Here is a 22732-nt window from a genome sequence, read left to right as displayed (position 1 = left end):
ATCATCATCATTTATGTGTCCACTCCACACATGAGTAAGACCATACTGTATTTAGCATTTTTGATTTTGTTCATAGCAGTCAACCTGATGATTGCAAGTATATTTATTTATTTATATATTTATTTATTTTGTCAGTCATGGGGCCTGAACTCTAGGTCTGGGTGCTGTCTCCAAGCTCTTCAGCTCAGGGTTACTGCTCTACTACTTGAGCCACATGCCTCTTCCGGCTTTTTTTTCTGTTTATGTGGTGCTCATGCATGCAAGGCAAGTACCTTACCACTGAGCCACCTTCCCAGTCCCTCCAGTGTTATTTATTTTCCTGAAAATGATATAGTTTAATTTTTCCTTATGGTAGAGTAATATTCCTTTGTATATCTAATGTTAATAGGCTATCTTATTGTATATAATAATTTGAGGAAGAAATTAAAGTAGATTAGAAGTTCCTTTGAATAATGTATACAGAGCTTCGATATTAGTGCAGAAAAAGTACCTGCAAAGTTTTCTTCTGTTAAAAATTAATATAATAAAGAGCACAGATATATTATTTTGTTTTTGTACATTTATTTGTATCCTATGTTTTAAATATAGACTGATTGTACATTTAAATGTTAGTAAAGGGTAACTGTCTTTACCTATTTCCTTTTGTAATGTTACTTTCATAATTAGTTTTATTAATGCCTCCTATTGTATAGCAGTGGAATAAAAATGACAGTCTCAAGTTTGCTTGAGCATATACAGTTTTGCCTTTACTCAAATCAAACCATCACCATACTATCTCCATTTCCTAAGGAACAGGGATTATACATGTATAACACAATGCCCATCAAATCCCTTATTTATTTATTTGTTTATTATTTGCTTGTTTATTTATTTATGTCAGTAATGGGCCTTGAACTCAGCGACTCATGGTCTGGATTCTATTTGCTGAAGTTTAGTACTCACTTTAACCACAGTTCCATTTTTGGTTTCTGGTGGCTAATAGAGTTAACACTCTCCTAGACTTTCCTTCCTAGGCTGGCTTTGAACTGTCATCTTCAGATATCAGCCTCTTGTGTTGCTGGTATTACAGGCATGAGCCACCGCGGTCTTAATGATATCTAATTTTCTTCTATTCATTACATTCATAAAATCTGTCCATAGGTCAAAATCAATAATCATGTCTCAGTGTCCATGTATAATGCACACCTTCTAACTTTTCTACCCATAGCTGGCCTTTTCCAGTAAATTTTCACTTCTTTCGTAGTTGACTATCTTCACATAGATGGTAGTCCCATTTAAGTCTCCTTTCTTCACTTCCTCTCACTCACTCTTTATGGTTATGAAACTCTTAGTTAGCTTTGAGTTAGCAGAAGTTTACTTCAGTTATTGTCAGCTCTCTCCCATATGTCAGTAGTCTGAATAAAATGTTACCTCTTTTAACCTATCCCTCTCTTTTTCTTTGGACAGACACACAAAGAGTTCATTTCATTTTATCTTAATAAAATATTCCTTTTTAGAAAATGCCCATAAAACTTTGGATTGTATGCTTCTCTCAAACTAACAAACTCAAATTTCCATATGTCCCGGTTAATTCAGTTATACTATCTACAAAAATCAGTGACATGGAACTTTTTGAGGAACTCTGACATTAGAATTGTACATTGCTTCATTTTTAATCGAGTAAGATCCATTTGAAAATACAATAGGCATAGGATTAGGTAAAGTGTGGAGGAGAATCTCTCCCAGCTTGATTGTGCTAAAAATCACTAGAATGTTTTTCCTTAGCAGGCTTTTAGTCCATTTACTGAGTGTTAAAAGCTCTACTCCCTCTTTTTCTTCTTGTCCATCTTAAAAATCTTTTGGTAAACAAGCAAGCAACATTTTAAGACAAGGAAGGTAACAGTGGCCACACAGGCCAGTAGGAATCCGATGACATCCAGAGAATGGTACTGGTACCAGGTGAGGTTGTGGGAAAGTGGCCTCAGATGCTTGGCTCCTTTGTGGCGCATGACAAATTCAATCCAGAAGACAGCTCGATCCAGTGGCTTCATAGGCTGATCATGGTGAATGGTTGACAACCACATAGCATTCCTTTTGTAGCTAAAGGTAAATCAAATTGATGTAAGTATATCAAATGAACTAGAAAATACAGATACTGAAATTTTCTGCAGATGAGTCTAAAAAAATTTTGAGAGAAAAGACAATTCTTTTCTTCTGCTGTATTTTTAGACATGTTAGGGCAAAAGGCAAGAGCTTCTTAATGACCCTGGATTTAACCATTTAGAAAAATCTTGTTAAAGTCGTTGAGGAGGAGTGGTGCAGATAGGAGGGGGAGGTGGGTTGGATGGGAAGGGATAGAAATATGAAACAAAGGAGGAGGCAACAAGGCTTGATAAGAAAAGTACTCATTATCTTGCACATGCAATTGTAACTCTTCTGTATGGTGTTTTTACAATTAAAAAAAAAGAAAAATGTTGTTAACACAAGAATTTCTGAAGACAAAAGTAGAATGATCAAAGAAATCCACAGCAATAAAAAAGCTTAATTATTAATGCATGTTGTTCAAAGTTTAGAATTGTATCATAATTTAGAGATAGTTAATTTAAATAAGAATTTTTCCCCTGAAGGCTCTCTTTATCATTTATTGGTGCTTAATTATTATTTAACTACAAAATTCCCTGCCTCTTTTGTTTTATTCTGGTCTTAGGGCTTCACACTCTCCTTGAGCTTTCTTTGCTCAAGGGAAGAACTCTACCACTTCAGCCACAGATCCAGTTCTGGCTCTTTGAATGTTAAATTGAGATCAGAGTCTGAGGGACCTTTCTGCCTGGCTTGATGTCAAACCACAATTCTCAGATCTCAGCCTCTGGAATCACAGCTAGAATCATAGCCATCAGCCGTTGGCTGTCAGCTATCCTTCCTTTTATTTCTTGAACTTTCACTTACTTGTAACACTATTACTCTATGACTTGCCTTTTCCCTCTATGAACATCTTTTGAAAGGTATCAGTTTTTATTTGTTTGCTATTATACAGCGAAAAGATAGGAAATGGAAAAATAGAGATAATTGAGTTTTTCTTGAATTATGAGAAATAAATGTACTCATATTTAGGATGATTTTAATTATTCATCTTTTCAGATGACAATCAAAGACATTTGTAACATTGCTGTTATTTTTCTTGTTAGTATTATGATGTTAGACCCAATAAGAGGGTGCTCTAGTAAAATTGAGGCACATGGGATTTGTGGTGAATGTATTCTTTCTAGTATGTAAGGTGAAAATGGGCATGCCTAGAGAATGATTATTAAGGGTAATTCCGTGTTATAGAAGGAGAGTGTTGCAATGGTAAGTAAAGTGACTTGTATCCCTATTATTTTAACAGAACTCACTGATATGGGTGAGCTTCAGCCAGGACTAGTGGTGATCCTTTTTGTAATACAGCAGGTAGAAAGAAAAGGAAATGCATCAAAAAATGAGTGAAATGTGTCCTAATTCTAAGTTTTAGCATGTACTATCTAGTTAAGAAATCTCCTGTATCTCTCAGTATCAACATTGTATCTGTCCATAATTTAATAAGAACAATATATGAGAACTATACTTGTATAGCAAATAAAAATACAAAAATACACTGTTTTTCAAAACAAAGGAAGATAAAATATGGCTCACAAACTATATGTTATGGTTCTCAATATCTGTAGGAAAATGGAAGTCAGAGCTAGATGCTGATGGCTCCTGCCTGTAAACTTGTCTACCCCAGGAGGCTAGGTCCTGACAGTAACAGCCCAAAACTGGAAATGGTGGAAAAGTCTCAAGACTTTACATTCAAAAAACCAGCAAAGAATAAACTTAGAGCCATATAATAAATCATAGAATGCCCCCCCCTTTTTTTTTTGGTCAGTTGTGGGCCTGAACTCTGGGCCTGGTGGATGTCCCTCAACTCTTCAGCTCAAGGCTAGTGCTCTACCACTTGAGCCACAGAGCCACTCCGCCTTGTTCTGCTTGTGTGGTGCTGAGGAATTGAACCCAGGGCCTCATGCATGCAAGGCAAGCACTGTACCACTGAACCATCTTCCCAGCCCTAGAATGCCCTTAAAAAGCTAAACATCTGAGTGTTAAGGTCTGAGTTCAAACCCACTACCCCCCAAATATGATCAAAGTAATACAGCCTTTACAATGTGTCTGCTATATTATTATATCCAATAAAAGTAAAATACACTCCACTAATTTTACAGTTATGGTGAAAGGAAAGAATTATATACAGAGTATTACTGAGTATAAGAGGAAATTAATAGTATAAATGAATTTTACCTATTTATTGAAATAATTTGAATAATAAGTTATTATTACTTCAGATATTTTAGTTATCATGCAGTTACATTTCACTTGTACTTCTGAAGGTAATTTCTTTTTTATTTTATGATTATTCTGAATAAGATAATCATAGTCCCGTGGTATCTAAGAATACACATACATTTCAAAAAATGTTCTCTTTTCTTACCAGGATGAATCAGGTAATTTTAAAAGCTGTAGTTATTTAACAATGGTAGAATCTAAGCATTAACGTAGATATTTGAGGAATCATTTATACTAGGAATGTGAAATTTGATTATTGTCTTGCTGTTTAACAATACAAACCATTTAGAATGTTTTGAAGAAACAACAAACTCTAGAAACTGAAATGACAGATATTTTCATGTGGTTCACAATAGTAAAATTTCAACCATCTAAACTTCATGCTCTATTTTTCAAACACACTGAATTTTTATTTTATAAAGAGTAACTAGTGCTATCTTAAGTGGGAAGAAAGTTATAACTGAATGGGTTAGTTAGTGTTATTTGTGGAGGAAGAGTTCATGTGCCTCTAATTCACTGCTTTCCTAAGCTTCCTTGCATTCGTCTATTGTCATTCTTAGTGATTTCTTTCAGTCCACTTTGCCTGTTTTCGAATTTTGTACTATTCTCAAGGTTTTGATAATTCCTTTATAATGAATCACCTGGGGAACAAAACAAATTATGGTTGGAAATGAAACTGGGTCTGTGGAATCTCAGCATTCCAAATGCTGACAGATGATGATCATGAGTTTGAGACAATCCTGGCCTATATAGAATAACAATGTTGCAACACAGATACTGACACAGACACAGACACAGACACATACAGACACACACAGACACAGACAGAGACACAGACACAGACACACACACACACACACACACACACACACACACCATGCATACAAACATACACGAATATTATTGTGACTTGTGAAACACATGATGGGTTATTGATGAATCTTTGAGAATTAATCAAGTCTTAACTGAGGGTACCATTCATGGTCAGGCTTGTGTGAGAAATTATCTATAATCACAATTTGGTCAAACAAGCATCAGACTAACGAATAGAGTAGAGTGGTCATTAATCATGAGCAAGTCCCTGGGTGTAATGCCCAGATGAACAAAGAGAAAGACAGACTTACATACAAATGCACACATACACATAATCAAGGTTATACTCACACAGGGTTGTTAATGACTGCTTCCAGTGCTCTCAGCAAGTCTTTGCTTGATATTGCTCTTATATCCAGTTGAATAGCTGCTCCTTTGGCCACCATGTGAGCAATGTTATCGTGTTGTTCCCCAAATAAAGGAATGCCCACCATGGGAATCCCATGATGGATCGCCTCATAGATGCCATTAGCTCCACCATGAGTGATGAAAGCTTTTGTTTTGGGATGGCCTAGGATTAGGGATATTTCAATACAATTGTTCATTAAAAGTCTTAGACATGAAATGAAAAATGTATAATGTGAGCAATGAAAAGAACAGTGTTGTCTAAATAATAATTCTTGAACCAATCAGTTACACTTAATTTGCCTTTGTGTCACTCTGCAAGTAGCATCTAATCATCTGGGGATGTACGTAAAATTCCTATGGTTTGTGCCCTAAGTTTTTTATGTCTTGAGATTTGAAAATGAATATACCATTTCCTGTGGAACATATAGGAAAACAACATAATGGATCATAGCAAATTCCAAAACAAGAAAATGGTCATGTTAGATTATGCTCCCATAAACTTAAAACTAGTACATTAATCTAATGAAGGAGGGATGCTTGAAATAGAGTGTATTATCATTTCATATGAAGCAATTTTTCCCACATAGAAGGCAGACTCCTTCAAAATAAAAGAAAGTTGCAAGTTTCAGTGGCATTGCAAATACTTGCTCTACTTTAGGAGGATGGATAATGTAAGGATGAATTAAAGGACAGAGAGATAACCTCAGGTAATTATAGAAAATTCTCTGTCAATGGTAAATATATTTGCAGAAAGATAAACTGATTATAAAGAATATGATGTACTGTGATGAAATTCCAACTATTTAGACTTTTTCCTTAGGAAAAAATGTGTGTTTTCATTTTTGAGTTTTTATTAACACATCTTCACCAGTTTTTTTTCCTGTTGTGTTGTTATCAACTACTTCTACAGTTACTCATATTTCCAGTATGTGTTTTTCAGAGTCTTACCAAGGAGGTCATTCTGGGGGAGCCACTTGTACAGCCGAGTATTTGGTCCTAAGGTATCTGGTTTCTTTCCATTAAATCTCCAAAGAATCTGGTGGGTTGAGATACCGTATTTTTAAATTTGTAAATGTTACATTTTAAATAAGGATACAGGTGGACCTGTTGCAACAATGAGAAGTACAAGTTGTCATGTCAAAAACGAACTTTACAACTTGAGGAGGAGAGGATTGGGTGGGGGGGAAGGAGGATGCGAAGGGAAGGGAAGGGTAAACAAAGGAGGAAGCTATAATGCTTGAGAAGATGTACTCACTATCTTGCCCATGTAATTGTAACCCCTCTGTACAGTATTTTCACAATAAAAAAAGAGAGAAAAAATGAAAAAGAATAAAATGTAGAGATAACACATTTAAATGACTTACACAGAATGGAAAAGAGAACAGATAGGGTTCATTAATGAGGTCTATAATAAGACTGATAAAAAGAATATCGAGCTATAAACTTGCCTCTGAGTACTGCTTTTGCTGTGTCCTAGAGGAGCTGGTAATTTGTGTGTTCATTTTTGTTGAATAGCATGAACACTTGAATTTCCTTTCTAATCTCTTCCATGACCCACTCGTGATTCAGCAGTGTGTTGTTCAGCCTCCATGTAATACCAGACTTTCTTTGGTGGCTTTTGGTGTTGAGTTCTAATTTTATTCCATTGTGGTCAGAGAGAATGCAAGGTATAACTTCAATGTTTCTGAATTTGGACAAGTTTGCTTTGTGACCTAAAATGTGGTCTGTTTTAGAAAATGTTCCATGTGCTGCTGAGAGAAACGTGTATTCTGGTGCTGCTGGGTGAAATGTTTGGTAGATATCTGTTAAATTTAGTTGATCTATGCAGCTGTTTAGATCTGCAGTTTCTCTGTTGAGTTTTTGCCAAGTTGATCTATCTAGTGGGGAGAGTGGTGTGTTAAAATCCCCAACAATTAATGTCTTTGGAGTTATATGGGATTTGAGGGAAAGTAGTGTTTCTTTGATAAATTTGGGTGCTCCATTGTTTGGCGAGTAGATATTTAGAATTGTAATATCCTCCTGAAAGACAGATCCCTTAATTAGTATGTAGCGACCTTCTTTATCTCTTCTCACGAATTTTAATTTGAAGTCTATTTTATCTGATATTAGGATTGCAACTCCTGCCTGTTTATGGGGGCCGTTTGCTTGGTAGATTTTGTTCCAACCTTTAACATTGAAAATGTGTTTGTTTTTACGGGCAAGATGTGACTCCTGCAGGCAGCAGATAGAACGGTCTTGTTTTTTAATCTAACTGGACAGTCTATGTCGCTTATTTGGAGAGTTCAGTCTGTTAACATTAAGAGAAAGGACTGAGAGGTATTTGGGAGTTCCTGCCATGTTATCCACCTTCTTGGGGGTTGTGAAAACTGGGTTCTTCCTATGGTTCTTGGATTCTCAGTTTGGGTGCAGTTTCTTGACCTTTATTGTGGTCTCGTTGTTTTCTATGTGTAGGTTATCTTTAAGAATCGTTTGTAGGGTTGGTTTGGTGATGTATTGTTTCAATTTTTCTTTGCTATGGAATGTTTTTATTTGGCCTTCAGTTATGAAGGAGAGTTTAGCTGGTTGATAGTTGTTTCTTTTTAGGGCATGGCATACATCATTCGAGGCTATTCTTGCTTTGATTGTCTCTGCTGAGAAATCTGAGGTGATTCTAATTGGTTTTCCTTCATAGGTAATTAATCTTTCCTCCTTGACAGCTTTAAGGATCTTTTTCTTTGGTCTGAATTGATCCTGTGTGGATTATAATGTGATGGTGGGATGTCCTATTCTGAGCTTATACATTAACAATTTGGAGAGATCTGAAACCAACAATTTAATGACACATCTAAACCTCCTTGAAAAAGAGCAGCAAGATAAACCCAATCCAGTAGGGGGAAAGAAATAATCAAAATTAAATCAGAATTAAATGAATTAGAATCCAAAAAACTATAGAAAGGATCAACAAAACAAAGTGTTGGTTCTTCGAAAAAATTAAAAAAATTGTCAGACCCTTAGCAAATCTTATCAGAAAAAGAAGAGAACACACCCAAATAAATAAACTCAGAGACGAGAATGGAAACATCACCACGGAAACAACCAAGATTCAGAACACTGCAAGGGAATACTTCTCAAAACTTTATGCTAATAAGTTTGAGAACTTGACAGAAATGGACCTTTTCCTAGCAAATACTGACATGCCATAACTAAAACAAGATGAGTTAAACCAGCTTAACAGGCCAATATCAAGCAATGAAATAGAAGCAGCAATAAAAGACCTTCTACCTAAGAAAAGTCCAGGACCACATGGTTTTACAGCGGAATTCTACAAGGCCTTCAAAGCAGAGCTCACATCAATACTCCTCCAACTCTACAATGAAATTGAAAGAGAAAGCTCACTACCGAACACATTCTATGAAGCCATCATAACCCTCATCCCAAAACCAGGCAGGGACTCATCAAAGAAAGAGAACTATAGACCCATTTCTTTGATGAACATTGATGCAAAACTTCTCAACAAAATATTGGCCAACCGACTTCAACAATTCATCCAAAAAATCATACACCATGATCAAATAGGATTAATTTTAGGGATGCAAATCTGGTGCAATATACACAAATCAATTAATATTCATCACATCAACAGGAGCAAGAATAAGAACCACATGGTTATCTCAATAAATGCAGAAAAAGCATTCGACTAGATCCAACACCCTTCATGATGAAGGTTTTGAAAAAATTAGGAATCCATGGAACATTCCTCAATACAATAAAGGCTGTATATGACAAACCTACAGCCAGCATTATACTTAATGGGGAAAAACTAAAGCCATTTCCTCTTAACTCAGGAACAAGACAAGGATGTCCACTCTCTCTACTTCTCTTCAATTTAGTATTAGAATGCCTAACTACAGCAATAAGACAAGATGCAGACATAAAGGGGATCCAAATAGGGAAAGAAGAAATAAAACTCTCCCTATTTGCAGACGACATGATCTTGTATTTAAAGAATCCCATAGACTCCACTACCAAATTACTCAAGGTAATTCAAAACTTTGGTAATAGCAGGTTATAAAATTAACCCCTAAAAATCAATTACTTTTCTGTATACCAACAATGAGAAAAGTGGGGCTGAAATTAGGAAAGCAACTCCATTTGTAATAGCCCCTCAAAAAATAAAATACCTAGGTATTAACTTAACCAGAGAAGTGAAGGACCTCTATGATGAAAACTTTAAAATCTTGAAAAAGGAAATCAACACAGAACTTAAAAAATGGGGAAACCTCCCATGCTCCTGGATTGGAAAGATTAACATCGTGAAAATGGCAATACTTCCCAAGACTATCTACAAATTCAACGCAATACCTATCAAAATTCCAACCTAATTCTTCAAGGAAATAGAAGAGGCAATCCAAAAATTCATATGGAACAATAAAAGACCCCAAATAGCAAAAACGCTCCTCAATGGAAAGAACACTGCTGGAGGAATATCAATACCAGATTTCAACGTCTACTTTAAAGCCATAGTAATCAAAACAGCTTGGTATTGGCATAAGAACAGACCTCAGGACCAATGGAATAGAATTGAAAACCCAGAAATGAACCTACAGACATATAGCCATCTAATCTTCGATAAAGGAGCTAAAAAAATAGAATGCAACAAAGACAGCCTCTTCAGTAAATGGTGCTGACAAAATTGGTTAACTACTTGTAGAAAAGTAAAGCTAGATCCTTATATATCAACCTGCATCAGAATCAACTCCAAATGGATCAAAGACCTCAGAGTCAAAGCAGACACTCTGAAAACATTACAGGATGGAATAGGAGAAACCCTAGGTCTCTTTGGCTCAGGCCGAAAATTTCTGAATAGAGACCCGGAAACACAACAAATCAAAGAAAGATTGGACAAATGGGATTGCATGAAGTTGCAGAGCATCTGCATGGCAAAGGACATAGCTAGCAAAATCAATAGAAAGCCTAGGGATTGGGAGAAGATCTTTACTAGCCATACAACAGACAAGGGTCTCATATCTAAAATATACTTGGAACTCAAAAAATTAAACCACCCAACAACAAATCCTCAAAGAAACAACTGCCCAATAAATAAGTGGGAGAAAGACTTAAAGAGAAACTTCTCTGAAGAAGAAAGAAGGATGGCCAATAGACACATGAAGAAATGCTCAACATCCCAAGCCATAAAAGAAATGCAAATCAAAACCACATTGAGATACCACCTCACCCCAGTTAGAACAGCAAAAATCAAGAACTCTAACAACAACAGATGCTGGAGGGGATGTGGACAGAAGGGAACCTTACTTCATTGTTGGAGGGAATGTAAACTTGTTCAACCACTTTGGAAAGCATTATGATGGTTCCTCAAACGAGTCCACATAGTACTCCCATATGACCCAGGAATCCCACTTTTTGGCATTTACCCAACTGTTTATTAACAAGACCACACTAAAGCTACCAGCACATCTATGTTTATTGCAGCATTATTTACTATAGCTAAGATCTGGAACCAACCCAGATGCCCCTCAGTAGATGAATGGATCAAGAAAATGTGGTGTATATACACAATGGAATTCTTTGCCTCGATCAGAAAGATTGACATTGCCACATTTGTTAGGAAATGGAAAGACTTGGAAAAAATTATATTAAGCGATGTAAGCCAGGCCCAAAGAAACATAGGCCCCATGGTTTCCCTTATTTGCAATATCTGGTATATGTATGAGTCAAGCGGAAAAGGTCAGATAAAGTGATGTTAAGAAAATGAACCCTTAGATAGGTATTTTAATGTTTTTTTCTTTCATGCATGTGTTTCTAACGCATTTATAAAATTATTTCTTTGTAGCTTTGTATGTCCCTCCCCCACAATAGAACCCCTGCATTCACTTTTTTTGATGTCAGTATAACTTGTGGAGGAGATGGGGAAAAACAAGTCGTTTAAGGATACAGGTGGACCTGTTGCAACAATGAGAAGTACAAGTTTTCATGTCCAAAATGAGCTCTACAACATGGGTGGGGGGGGAGAAGGATTGGGACTGGGGGGGGGGGAGGGGGGAGGCTGGGAAGGGATGTGAAGGGTAAACAAAGGAGGAGGCTGCAATGCTTGGTAAGAAATGTACACATTATCCTGCCCATGTAATTGTAACCCCTCTGTACAGTATGCTCACAAATAAAATAAAATAAATTAAAAAATAAAAAGAATATCGACATTTCCAGCATTTATTTTCACACTCAATAAGATGGAATGTCATCGTAATTTTTACAATATTTAGAAAAATGATATAATAAATGACAAATGAATGCATTCCAAAATTTTTATGTAGTCATAATAATAGATCTGGTGCATAACAGCACTTAAAATTCTTATGATTTACATCTTACCACATAAATATTTACTAAATGCTAGTTTTAGCTATTAACCATTACAAAATGATATTAGAGTAATATTTTTTCATTCTATAAGATTTCATTTTAATTTCACATTTTCATTTGCTCCTTTCCTGCCTATTTATAACAACGATTTTACCTTCACAGTTCTCTCTGGAGAGAAGTTATGTGAAAAAAATATTGTCCTGTTTGACCAGAAATGTAATCAAATTTCACAATAATGAGTATGGTATTAAGTCAGATTATATTACAGAATGTTGGACATTATGAGGTTAGTACACAATATTAACATGCTATTCATGCTATGAAGGGCCTCACAAAACTGTAGCTAGTAGACTGGCCATTAAACCTCCCTTAAATGTTGGTTGGATACATTGATCTGGACAGACAGACAAATGGTCCTTAGAACCAATTATGTGTTTGCTGACTGGGCTTTTCCATGGCACCCAGATCAACAACTCACACCATTGGACTGCATGTTAAGACTGCATTTGCTGCCTCATGACCAGCACATGAACGCATGCTATTTTTGTCCAATCTTTTCTAAAGAAAAATTCTTCAGATCTATGTAACCAATTCTTTATGATAAATCAATTAATTCTTTTTTGGTAATTACATGAAGCTAGTTTGATATTACAAAGCATTGGTTGTGACATCTAGGAACAGTTGCAAGCTGAATTTTGATCACAAATTGATGATAGTGACATCCAAACTTACTATTAATATTGTGTTAAAATCTTTAAATGTAGGAAATGGAGCTGGCCTGTAGATTATGAGACATATGGCTGCTGAAAGGAATCCAAATTTTACTGATGGTACATTTATTTTTCAGTAGAATATGTCCCTTTTCACATGAACTGTACAGATCATGTATGAAACAAGGCCCAGTCCTGTAGGGCTGGATGTCTGCATTTACTTTCTCTGAATTAATCAGGCTGAATACATACCTGGGAGAAGGAGTGAACCTTCTTTTTCCTTTCTCTGAAGAACCCCCTCAAGTGCACACTAAATGGGTCAATTACAAAATTGGAGGAAAGGATTACATGTGAACCCTAAACTATGTAGAACATTTCAAACCTTTTTTCTCCATGTTAATTGTTATTGCATAATATCACTTCTCAAGTGTATTTTAATTCCTTTATGAAACTTGCTTAGTTTATTGAGAGGCTTTAACATTCTTGTTATGACTAGATGAAAATTTCAGGATGTCTGTGAACTCTTGCTGGCAATACTATGATAAAGACAAAATTTCATACTCTGGCTGTTGTGTTTTTTCTGATGACAGAATTCATGTAAATTTAAAACAATCCACATTGAATGCTATCTGAGCAAATGTGGTGCATTGCTTTGTCTTTAAACTGGCTAAGATAAGGTAGAGCTGTAGTAACTGTGTATATTTCACCAGGAAACTAATACAATCAGAAACCTGCAGGGTTGAATGCCGATTCAGTGAGGACCACTGTTGAGGTACACTATCTCACCTTTTGTGGAACTTGTGCCAGTGCTGATGCAATCTCATTGGCTGTCTCCTCTGTCATGTTATCAACCATTGACCCCAGGGAAAACACCACCACACCACTGTCCTCAGAGCTCTGCACAAAGTCTTCCATTTCCTGTGAAGAAAAACTTTGCCTCAACACACACACACACACACACACACACACACACACAGAAATAATAGTGAAGCAAACATATAAAATATTGCTCAATCCATCTAGCCAAGCATGGGTGGCTCTAGCCTCTAATCCTAGCTAGTCAGGAGGCTGAGATCTAAGGATCCTGGTTCAAAATCTGCCTGGGAAGAAGTGTCTGTGAGACTCTCAGCTTCAATTAACCAAGAAAAGGCTGGAAGCAGAACTGTGACTCAAGTGCTAGAGTGCTAGACTTGAGCAATGAAGCTCAGCGACAATATCCAAGTTGAGTTCAAACCCTTCTTATGACAGGCAAAATCATTAATAGAAAACTGGAGAGAAAGATCAAATACTATCAGACAATAGCCAAAGAAGATACATAAATCGCAATAAGATACATAAAACACAAAATTTTCCATTAGCCAACAGTAAGGGCACAGGTAGTATTAAATCAGATATTGGCACCAGTGTGCAATAAAATGTCCAAACATTTCCACCTTGAATCTATATTATTGTCTAGCATTTTTCCCTTATATTAAGTGAACTAAACCAGGCCCAAAGAAACATAGGTCCCATGGTTTCCCTTATTGCAATAACTAGTATACATCTGAGACAAGCAGTAATGGTCAGATAACTTGATGTTAGGCAAAATGAACCCCAAGATAAGGATTCAAATGGTTTTTCTTTCTTGTTATTATTTCTAACATATTTATAAGATGATTTCTTTGTTGCTTTGTATGTCCCTCCCCCACAGTATAACCCCTGATTCACTCTATTTTATGTGGGTATAATTTGTGCAGGGGAAGGAAAAAAACAAATTGTTTAAATAGGGATGCAGGTGGACCCATTGCAACAATGAGATGTACAAGACTTTATGTGGAAAAATGAACTTTACTACTTTGTAGGCAGTGGGTGGGAGGTGGGGAAAGCTATGTAGTGGGAGGGAGATGGAAGGGCAGGGATGGTAAGGGGAAACAAAGGAGGAGGCAACAATGCTTGATAGAAATGCACTCATTACCTTGGTTATGTAATTGTAGCCTCTCTGTACATTATTTTCACAATAAAAATTTATTAATATTAAAAAAGCAAAAGATTAGTTCTTGCAAATTGTTCTTACTAGTCTAATTTCTTTTTGTAATATAACTTTTTCAATTCTTATTTCTCAACTGATATCTGAGCAATGTTCATCTAATACTTCACTATTAGTGATGGAGAAACTTTCTTTGATTCCTATCAGATGTTACCTTAATATTGTAATTTTTCCTTTCCAACATGCTTTCACATAATTTTTACTAATTGATTCTAAAGTCTCCTTTTAAATAGACTAAGGGTTGTAGTAGAAATAGCTGCATTGTTTCCCTGCATGTCTAATACTCATTTCTTTATATGCTAATCACTTGATAGTTTTATGAGTGAATTAAGGATTCCTTCCAGGTGCTGACTCATTAAATGTTAGTTAAGCTGACTTTGTTCTGAATGACTCTAAGTTTTCTGAGATCCAGAAACTTGTGATGGTTCAAAAATTAGTTTCAATTGGTAGAATGCTTTACCCCACTTCCTGTATTTCTTTCAGTGTAAACAAAGACTTGTATTGAGTGGTCCAGAACCATATTTATTGAAAAGGAAATAAAATAACACAGACAAAAGGTTATCTATTTACCTTAGGCAAGGGTTTGGCAGGTTTGCAGTGGAGTCCTCCAACAAAGTCAACATTTGGTAAAGTTGGGCGAGGGAATTCCATGTCCCAGTAAGATCGAATAAGCCAGATTTCTGCTTTACTCATGGTCTCCATTAAGGTAGTGGGTCGTCCTGAGTGGAGAGGAAAAAGTAACTAGTAGGTAAGGACATGAAAGAGTTGTTTCTTAATAAAATATTTATATTTCTCTAAAAATGATTGGTATTATTTGTACTTAATGATATAGAATGTGTTTGTTGATAAAATGTAATACACAGGAAATATGGTAAGTGTGTATTTGTGTGAAAAGAATTCTGGTAAGACACTATATCTATGGCACCTCAATTTATTAGCAGTCATCAATAATCATTAAAATAAGCAATTATAGTATTGACTATGCATTTCTTTTCTCATTATCCATTAGAGAAATTTTCAAACTCCAGACACAATAATTCTATCATAGTCACAGAAAGTATTTTCTCTGCAGTACTTAAACTAGTTTTCTACATTGTAATAACTGTTCCTTGGTTCTTGATTTCCATATGAGTAAATTTTTATGACTGTGGCTGAATTTCTTCCTTCTAGTTGATTCACAGTAGTAGCCTAACATATTTATTTATTATGTGGAAACACTGGAAAATATCATCTGGAAGTATTTCATAAATATTGAGACTAGATAATTGAATTTACCTTATTTATGGCTAATATTTTAGTAAATGTAGAAACATAATAAGAATGACAGAGAATAATCACAAGTATATCACCACTTTACTAGATTGTATGTCTATAAAATAGATTATAAGAAACAATAGAGGAATGTGGATACATTAAGAGTTATATTTATTGAGTCTGTGCTGAAATATTGTATTGGTCAAGAATAAGGAAGCCATTTAGTAAATCCAGAAAACTGGTCACTGGTGGCTCACACTTCTAACCCTAGCTACCCAGGATTCTGAGATCTGGAAGAGTGAAGTCTGAAGCTAACATGGGCAGAAATATACTCAAGACTACGCCTCCAATGAAGTAGTAAAATGCTGGGTTGGGGCATGGTTAAAGTGGCAAGGTACCAGCCTAAATAAGTAAGCCAAATAAGATTGAGTTCTCTGAGTCCAAACCTCTTATAAGCAAAAAGAAAATAAAGGAGAATACAAATAAATATTTTGATTTAAATAAGGAAATTGATTAAGGGAAACTATTTCTTGTTTCCTATGAAACAAGATACATATTTTCATTCATCAGTCTCTTAGGTAATTGGTGATTTTGATAACAAAGAAAAAAATGAACAATTTTTACTGAGGATAATCTCCTACAGTGTTCTGTATAGATAGGTAATTGTCCATTGTCTTCTCTCTGATCCCATAATCTGGTAAACTAATTTATATCTCATTTAACTGTTTCACCAACAACAAAGAAATTTCTCTTATTTCACATGCATCTCAGAGTACCTCTCTCAACTTTTACAAAAGTTAAGATCTTACCCTATTAAACTTACCTAAAACTTCACTGTAAAAGCTATTCCATTTCTTTGAGTCATATGTCTCGAACCAAAAGTCAAAATAAAGCATGCATATCATGTTTTCTACCCTCTCCATGAATGTCATCTGACCACTTAATCCTGACAGAATGACAGGCACATAAGAGGTAGGGAATAGAAGCCCTCCACTATACTTTTCTGTTGTGTAGCCAGGATAGAAGCGGAGAGTGTACATGAAAGGAATCTCCAATAGCTCAGCCAGAAGCTCCCCACAAGGACCGATGCCATCTGCAATCACAACATCAAATCTTGCTTTTCGTAGCCTTGCTATAAGTTCCTTGTTCAGAGCTGCTTCTTTACAAATATTTAGCCAAATATCAGAAAATGTCATAAATAGATTCTCCAGTAATGGTGAATATGCCAAACATGTTGTTCTTGGCAATTCATATGTCCACAAAGAGGTGAATCTTGTGAAAAATGCGATGAATTCATCGGTTTTGTAAGCCGAAGGGTAAGTTTCAAATTTAATGCTGGATTCTTGATTGCTATCAACAAAAATAGCAGATGATGGTCTCACAACTGTGACTTGATGACCCTTCATGATAAGTTCGTCCAGTATTACCTTCATATTCATCCAGTGGCTATATTCCACGGGCCACACCAGTACTTTCCCACAGCTTCCAGAGTTAAAGTAATAACTCAGCTGTAATAGTAGTAGAACTGAAATCCATTTCCAAGTCATCCTGACTAACAGCACAGCTTCTTTCAAACTATGTTCACCTCTGACAAGTTCTTGTGCTTACATATAAGTGAAAAATTGATCATGAAGTTAAAATATAACTTGGGTTGATCAAAGCAAATATGTAAAATGACCAATTGGGGCATGTGGACTGAATGGCAGATTTATAAAAGAAATTTAATTTCCTGATGATTTGACCTGTAAATTCAGCATCCCTTTTGTAATTAAATACTTTCAGGCAGCTAGGAGTCTATGACCTGTTTGTGTAAGTCACTTGTTTTATGCAAGCCATTTTATAATTATGCAAAAAAAAATTGGCAGGTGAGTGTTGACTTGGTTTTGCATCCTTTTTGACACAGAAGAAACATAGTAATTTCATAATTGCTTAACATTTCTCAGAGTCATCATTCAAGAGTTTTTGATAGTAACTGTTTCGAAATATAATACTCATTCATCCAATTCAGTTTAAAGTTTGGCATCAATGCTTTCTAGTATATTTCTAGAGGGCTGTAATCACCTCCACTATCAGTTTTCAAGTACTCTAATCAACAGTAAAGTATTCTAATAAAGACTCATAAAAATGCCCCCAGGATATCAATAAGATGGCTGATTCAAAGTGTTTGGAATTCTTCACTCCAAAGGAAGTGTCACAGTGATGGTTTTGAAACAGATATTGCAGAATACAGAGATCAAACATGGTTTACATACAAGGAGTCAAATATATAGCACACCTACATAAAGACTCTAAGTATAGTTATCTATTATATCTAAATGTGTATTTCAGATCTAGCTTCTAAAAGGAGTGAAAACGTGCACTGTTGTGGTTTCTGAGCTTGGTTTATATCCCTTAATATTATTTGTTCTGGGTCCATCCTTTTCCATGGAAATGTCATAATTTCATTCCTTCTAATTGCTGTGCAAAATTCCATTATGTATATGTGCCAATCTAACTGAGGTGAGACAGAAACTCTGAGTTGTTTTGCTTTCTATTTCCTGTATGGTTAGGGATGATGAACATTTCCTCTTGTAGACTAAGATATGTTTCAATCTTTAAAAATAGAAACCATAACATAAATATATATATATATATATATAATGTACTTTGGAAGATATTAAATACATTTAGAAAAGTTATAAATAAGGCAAATTCAATTAAAACTCCATTGAAGCTGAGCACTAATGGCTCACTTATGTAGTCTTAGCTCTTTGGGTCATGGACATCACAAGGATCATGGTACATAGGAAGAAAATTTCATATCATAGTTCACATGGAGCAGAAAAGTTCAAATCACAGTTCACAAAGGTCAGAAAAGTTCACAAAACAACAACAGGCAAATGTGGGTATATTCACCTGTCATCCCACCTCCTAAAAATCCATAGAGAAGGCCATCATAGTTCAGGCTCACAAAGGAAAATAGTAAGAACCTACTTCAGACTCCTACTCTGTATTGTGAAGTGAACATGAACACTAAAGGACTGTCACATGCTTACTCTTGTGTTGCTTTTCAATAACATGCTTAGAACAGGGATACATTCTAAATGTTCACCTTAGATTCTTTAAGTAAGAGGCTGATTCAGAGTAATTACACAAATCAATGATTTCTATTTACAAAAGAGAAATTTTGCAACTGATAGTTAGGTTTATTTTGAGCAAATTTTTTAAAAATTTCTAGAAGTTACATTAGGAACATATTAACCATTGAACAAATAACATTTTGATCTCTGAATTGCTTATGTTTCACATTCTCCCTAATTGCAAAGCCTTATGTCACTGTAGTTTTTATGTTTTTGTGTCTCTTTAAGAAACCCTTACAGTGAATGGCAAGTTTCCTGTACCGATTCTTAAAGATAAACAATAAATTTTATAAGACGAAAACTTAGAGTCAGACATGGATGGTAGCTGAAGCTTATAATTCAGCAATGGATGAAACTGGTGTAAGAAGATTTTGATTTTTGAGGTCAGATCATACAAATTGACTGAGACTCTCTCTTGAATGCGAACAGGAACATAAGGGCTGTGTATGAAGCTTAATAAACAACTGTGCTTGCCTGGCAGGCATGTAGGCTGTTTTCTATCACCACTAATGAAAAAGAAAGAAAACAGACACTCTGTATGCAGTACACAGAAATACTATGTCAAAGGATGATTCAAAGGAACATGGAAAGTGTAGATTAACCAAAGCAAGTGAAAATAAATTTAAACAGATATAAACTCAAAATAAAAATGATACTCTCTCCCCTATATTTTACATTTTCAGTATAAATTTCTATCATTTAAAAATGTTTCAGAAAATGAGAAAATATTCTAATCACATTAATAGCTTTGATTTACTTTATCTTCTACTCTCTCTGAAATGGCTCAAGCAGTAATACAGAGGATGAAATTGACCAAATACAAAATACGCGTGCATAGAAATACCAAGTGAAAACTTTTGTATGGCCAATAGAGGTTAATTTTATAACCTTGAAAAAGAAATGACTATCATGGTTTTTATGAGTTCAAGAAAGTACAATCATAATAATATATTAGTTAAATTTATGCTTATCTCTTCAAATGCAGATTTTAAGTTATTATTTTATATTGATACTAGAGATACAAATTCTTCTCAATATTACTTTCTCTGTAAAGCTGGTATAAATTAACCCAGGGCCTCCAACATGCTAGGTCATTTCACTGCCAATTATCTACACACATTCCTGACTATATCTATATTCTTGGTCACAGTCCAATTAACTGATGACCTTAAGCTTTTTCTTTTAGATCTGAAATGGGGACTCAAACTTGGTACCTGACCCTTTTTCTCATTAAGTAGCACTCTACCAGCTGAGCCAAGATAATTAATTAGAAAATAGTACAAGTAGTCCCACATTTTAAGTTTGCATTTACTTCTGGTAGAAAAATTAAACTTCAGATTATAAAGATTAACTACTTTAAGATTTAGTGATTTTTATGGATCCACAAAAGGATATCAAATAGTACAACCAGTGAAAATTGTCATAAAATTAGTGCATTTTATGAGGTTTTTCACAGTTTTTAATTGTCAAGGTGATGTACAGAGTTACATAAGGCATTTCTTGTCTAACTTGTTACCCCTCCTTCATTTTTCTCTCTCTTCCTTTTCCCCAACCCCCCTCCCAAGTTGTACAGATCATTTCCAACATATTCTTTTTTTTTTTTTTTTTTTTTTTTTTAAATTGTATTTTATTTTATTTGCGAACATACTGTACAGAGGGGCTACAATTACATGGGCAGAATAATGCATACATTTCTTACCAAGCATTGCAGCCTCCTCCTTTGTTTACCCTTCACTTCCCTTCCCTGCCTCCCCCCTCCCCCCACCCAATTTTACCCCCCTCCCCCCACACAATTATACCCCCCTCCCCCCCCACACCGAAATTGTAAAGCTGGTTTTGACATGACATTTTGTACTTCTCATTGTTGCAACAGGTCCACCTGAATCCTTAAACGATTTGTTTGTCCCCATCTCCTCCACATGATATACTGATATCAAATATAGTGAAAGCGGGGGTTACACTGTGGGGGAGGGACATACAAAGCAATAAAGGAATAATCTTATAAATGCATTAGAAATACATGCATGAAAGAAACGAAAACATTAAAATACATATTTAAGGGTTCATTTTCCTAACATCACATTATCTGGCCTTTTCCGCTTGACTCATACCTATACTAGATATTGCAAATAAGGGAAACCATGGGACCTATGCTTCTTTGGGCCTGGCTTACTTCACTTAATATAATTTTTTCCAAACCTTTCCATTTCCTAACAAATGGGGAAATGTCATTCTTTCTGATGGAGGCATAGAATTCCATTGTGTATATATACCACATTTTCTTGATCCATTCATCTACTGAGGGGCATCTGGGTTGGTTCCATATCTTAGCTATGGTAAATAATGCTGCAATAAACATAGTTGTGCTGGTAGCTTTAGTGTGGTCTTGTTTGTAAACATTTGGGTAAATGCCCAAAAGTGGGATTGCTGGATCATAGGGGAGATCTATGTGAAGTCTTTTGAGGAACCTCCATACTGCTTTCCAAAGTGGTTGAACAAGTTTACATTCCCACCAACAATGAAGTAAGGTTCCTTTCTGTCCACATCCCCTCCAGCATCTGTTGTTATTAGAGTTCTTGATTTTTGCTGTTCTAACTGGAGTGAGGTGATATCTCAATGTTGTTTTGATTTGCATTTCTTTTATGGCTAGGGATGTTGAACATTTCTTCATGTGTCTATTGGCCATCCTTCTTTCTTCTTCAGAGAAGCTTCTCTTTAAGTCTTTCGCCCACTTATTTATTGGGCAGTTGTTTCTTTGAGGATTTGTTGTTGGGTGGTTTAATTTTTTGAGTTCCAAGTATATTTTTGATATGAGACCTTTGTCCGTTGTATGGCTAGTAAAGATCTTCTCCCAATCGGTGGGCTTTCTATTGATCTTGCCAGCTATGTCATTTGCCCTGCAGAAGCTCTGCAATCTTATGCAATCCCATTTGTCCAACCTTTCTTTGATTTGTTGTGCTTCCGGGTCTCTATTCAGAAAATTTCGACCTGAGCCAAGGAGACCTAGGGTTTCTCCTATTCCATCCTGTAATGTTTTCAGAGTGTCTGCTTTGAGTTCAAGGTCTTTGATCCATTTGGAGTTGATTCTGGTGCAGGGTGATATATAAGGATCTAGCTTTAGTTTTCTACATGTAGTTAACCAATTTTGCCAGCACCATTTACTAAAGAGGCTGTCTTTCTTCCATTCTATTGTTTTAGCTTCCTTATCGAAGATTAGATGGCTATAGGTCTGTAGGTTCATTTCTGGGTTTTCAATTCTATTCCATTGGTCCTGAGGTCTGTTCTTATGCCAATACCAAGCTGTTTTGATTACTATGGCTTTATAGTAGAGTTTGAAATTTGGTATTGATATTCCTCCAGCAGTGTTCTTTCCGTTGAGGAGCGTTTTTGCTATTCGGGGTCTTTTATTGTTCCATATGAATTTTTGGATTGCCTCCTCTATTTCCTTGAAGAATGAGGGTGGAATTTTGATAGGTATCGCGTTGAATTTGTATATAGCCTTGGGAAGTATTGCCATTTTCACGATGTTAATCTTGCCAATCCAGGAGCATGGGAGGTTTTGCCATTTTTTAAGTTCTGTGTTGATTTCCTTTTTCAAGATTTTAAAGTTTTCATCATAGAGGTCCTTCACTTCTTTGGTTAAGTTAATTCCTAGGTATTTTATTTTTTGTGGGGCTATTACAAATGGAGTTGCTTTCCTAATTTCAGCCACA

The 22732-nt window shown here is 35.6% G+C and overlaps 1 protein-coding gene across 1 annotated transcript; it reads right to left on the bottom strand.

Moving 5' to 3' along the window:
* Window positions 1-817: 817 nt before the first annotated feature.
* LOC138820877 (UDP-glucuronosyltransferase 2B15-like) lies at window positions 818-17470 on the bottom strand. The gene is made up of 6 exons (XM_070012829.1): window positions 16724-17470; window positions 15217-15365; window positions 13407-13538; window positions 6502-6589; window positions 5497-5716; window positions 818-2079 (listed from the first exon to the last, which is right to left on the bottom strand). Exons 1-6 carry the CDS (start codon window positions 17445-17447, stop codon window positions 1800-1802), a joined length of 1593 nt encoding a protein of 530 aa, XP_069868930.1. The 5' UTR covers window positions 17448-17470; the 3' UTR covers window positions 818-1799.
* Between the last annotated feature and the right edge of the window lie 5262 nt (window positions 17471-22732).

The sequence above is a fragment of the Dipodomys merriami genome, unplaced genomic scaffold (assembly GCF_024711535.1).
Source record: "Dipodomys merriami isolate MVZ:Mamm:240054 unplaced genomic scaffold, mDipMer1.0.p SCAF_9, whole genome shotgun sequence".
Lineage (NCBI taxonomy): Eukaryota > Metazoa > Chordata > Mammalia > Rodentia > Heteromyidae > Dipodomys > Dipodomys merriami.
The sequence above is the reverse complement of the archived record's forward strand: the minus strand, read 5'-3'. Positions and strand labels throughout refer to the sequence as shown.